This window comes from Geospiza fortis, unplaced genomic scaffold (genome assembly GCF_000277835.1).
Source record: "Geospiza fortis unplaced genomic scaffold, GeoFor_1.0 scaffold27, whole genome shotgun sequence".
Lineage (NCBI taxonomy): Eukaryota > Metazoa > Chordata > Aves > Passeriformes > Thraupidae > Geospiza > Geospiza fortis.
The window spans coordinates 823,024-825,751 of NW_005054329.1; the positions used below are offsets into that span (position 1 = coordinate 823,024).

General features: G+C 44.8%; 1 protein-coding gene across 2 annotated transcripts in view; it reads right to left on the reverse strand.

The window, feature by feature from the left end:
• The window catches only part of GOLGA1 (golgin A1), a 16,237-nt gene extending 13,761 nt beyond the window's left edge, over positions 1-2,476 (reverse strand). For both annotated transcript variants that reach the window (XR_004081742.1, XM_005421338.3), the window contains exons 1-2: positions 2,162-2,476; positions 652-742 (exon numbers count right to left, since the gene is read on the reverse strand). Coding sequence is in view for 1 of the 2 variants with exons in the window: in XM_005421338.3 (XP_005421395.1) it covers positions 652-742; positions 2,162-2,296 (226 nt within the window). In the remaining variant the exon portion in view is untranslated. The remainder of the gene's footprint in view (positions 1-651; positions 743-2,161) is intronic.
• Between the last annotated feature and the right edge of the window lie 252 nt (positions 2,477-2,728).

The following is a 2,728-nucleotide window of genomic DNA, read 5'->3' on the forward strand; positions in this document are numbered from 1 at the left end:
GAGGAAAACTTGGGTGACCACAACAATGAACACAAGCAAATAGCTCTGTACTGTCCACAGGGTTGGCACAAACAGAAGGGCCTGTCCCAGGGGTGTCAGTCACACAGACAAGAGCAGAACCAGAGAATGAACAACTGTCCCTCCCTTTTTACTTCATCCCACAACAGTGATACATTTCACTCTGCTCAGGAAAGGTGTCTGGCACTGCAGGGCAAAAGAAAAAACCCTAATTCTAACAAGGAATTAGAAAGAAAAAACCCAGGACTGTTTTATGTTGAATTCTTTGTTTCTCCTTCATTTCCAAGCCCACTTCTTTAAGGATGGCACTGTGTTACTGTCAGAAAGCTCAGACCCTATCAGAAACAAACCATACACACAAGTGGGGACAGATGCTGTTTGCAACATGGGACAGAAAGCCATCCCAGCTGTTCCAAGCAATCACACAAATGTATTGTTGAAATCAGCAAAGACCCAGTGGCCTTCATAAAAAGTTAATGATGCTGGATGCTCCCTTCTTGTCAATCAACAGGGCTGCTACAAATCAATTTTCAAAAGACCCTAACCCCATGTATTTTTAATAAATTAAACCATGTAAATTCAAAGGAAAACATTTGCTAAGATAACAAGTTTTATATGTATGAGGGCACATACCAGATAGCTTCACCTCCAGTTTTCTAATTTGTTCATTTCTTCTTAACAACTGGGATGAAAGATCCTCTCTGGAGCTGCTTCCATCAGAAGCCTTGGGAGAAAAGCAACACTCTATAAGTTACAAAATTCAGAAAGAGTGATCCTGCCATACATTAGGTCTGGGATAATAACCACTCTCCTGCCTAGGAACAGCACTTGTTTTTTCCCATAGAGGGGAAAATTGTACTAGCACAGCAGAATGTGTTAGAAATGCTGAAGGAGAAAACCAGCAAGGCTCAGTAGTGCCAGGCTGCCTGCTCCCCAGAGCACGAGGCTTGGGAAGGAGCTGGGGCTGGGACCTGTTTGTCCAAACTGTCACTGAGGAGATGGGGCAGTAGAATCACCGAGGGGGAGGAAATCAGGCTCCACAGCACAGGCACCAGGAAAGGTCAAAGAGAGAGTCCTGAAAATCAAAGTAATTAGAAGAGAAGCAGTAATGCTTTTCATGTGGGATAAACTCACTGAAGCCCTGATGCAGCAATTTGTCCACACAAAATCTGCTGCATAACTGACTTATGAGTCCTCTGGTGGGTTTTGCTCCATAAAAGTCAACAGCAAGAGCAGTTAAACGAATATTGATAAAACAACTAACTCTTGGAGGTTTTCTGACAACCACTCAAATTCATTTCTTGTTTTGCCGTTTCATTATTTCATTATTTTGTTTTGCCAATTCATTATTTGTTTGCCAGTATTTGTTTTCTGTTTCACAAACTTGCTAGATGGCAAACAGAATTTCTACATGAGAATTTCCTAAGTGCTAAAGAAAAAAAACTCAGAAAAACACAAGACTAATATATTTCCACTATAACATGTATTTAAACATTAGGAGCTCCAACCTCCTGCTTAACACAACTGAAATTTCAGCTGAGCTTCAAAAAAATTATTTAAAGCCTAACTGTGTAAACAAGTTCTTCACTCTGCAGACGCCAAACAGACTTGCTGCTGGCTGTGCAGTGGGTCCTGCTGGCTCCAGCAGTGGGGTGACACTGCCTTAATCCAGGCTTTCAGAAATGTGACAGCCAGCCACCCAGGGCACAGGTGCCAGAGCATTCCAGGGTCTCACTTAACCCATGCGCTCCTGGAACTTCACCACTTGTTTAAACAATGTTTTATCGTGAAAGAGAGGAACTGCAATGGTTTTGACTTTGGTTTGCAACAACACTGCACACATTTTCAGTAGAGACATATACAATGTTTCAGGTAGGAAGAGCACCTTAGCAAGCCCAGAGGTAAAATGAAAACTGTTTACATGGGAATAGAAGCCTCCTGGCAACTGCTATGCTTAACAAACGTTTTCTCTTCAATATTTAATTTCACTCAAGCTAATGATGCATTTATGCATTAGGAGATACGCTTACAAAGACACCACAGCACGTTTTCAAATCACACACCAGACTTTAAATGGTTGTCTGCAAAACCGTAATAAAAATACTGTCAGAGAACGGAGATTTCAAAGCAAGGTGTAACTCACAAAGTCGTCTCCGGAGTCTGCTCCCACAGACGTGATCGATTCCTTGCTGACAGACCTGGGCATGCGGGCATTTCCTCCGGGCCGGGGAGCCACCGCTGCCTCCTCCGCGATCTTCTTCTTCAATTTGGCAAACATTTTACTGCTCTACAGCCCTGAAATATCCAGGTCCTTCAGAAAGCCACCTTCAGACCGCCAACGTTTAATACGCTGATACTCTTGTCTAAAGCCTCCAAACGCTGAGACTGAATTCTGAGCCTCATGCACTGGTTTACTGCATTTCCAGCGCCACTGAAGCCCTCAAGGCCTGGCAGTACCTGCAAATCAAACAGAAATGGGTTCCACACTAAAAAACCCCACCAGCATGGACCATTTAAAGGTAACAGAAAGCCTTTTCACATCGCATCTGTTACAGCACGTTAAAAAATCGGATCTCCCGGAGCAGAATCCGTTAAAGCCCCAAACCAACGGCCCCAAACGGCGGCGGGGACGGGGCCCGGGCGGGTCCCCTCAGCCCAGCCCGGCCCGGCCCGGCCCGGCCCGCGGAGGCTGCTCTGCTCCGAGGCACCG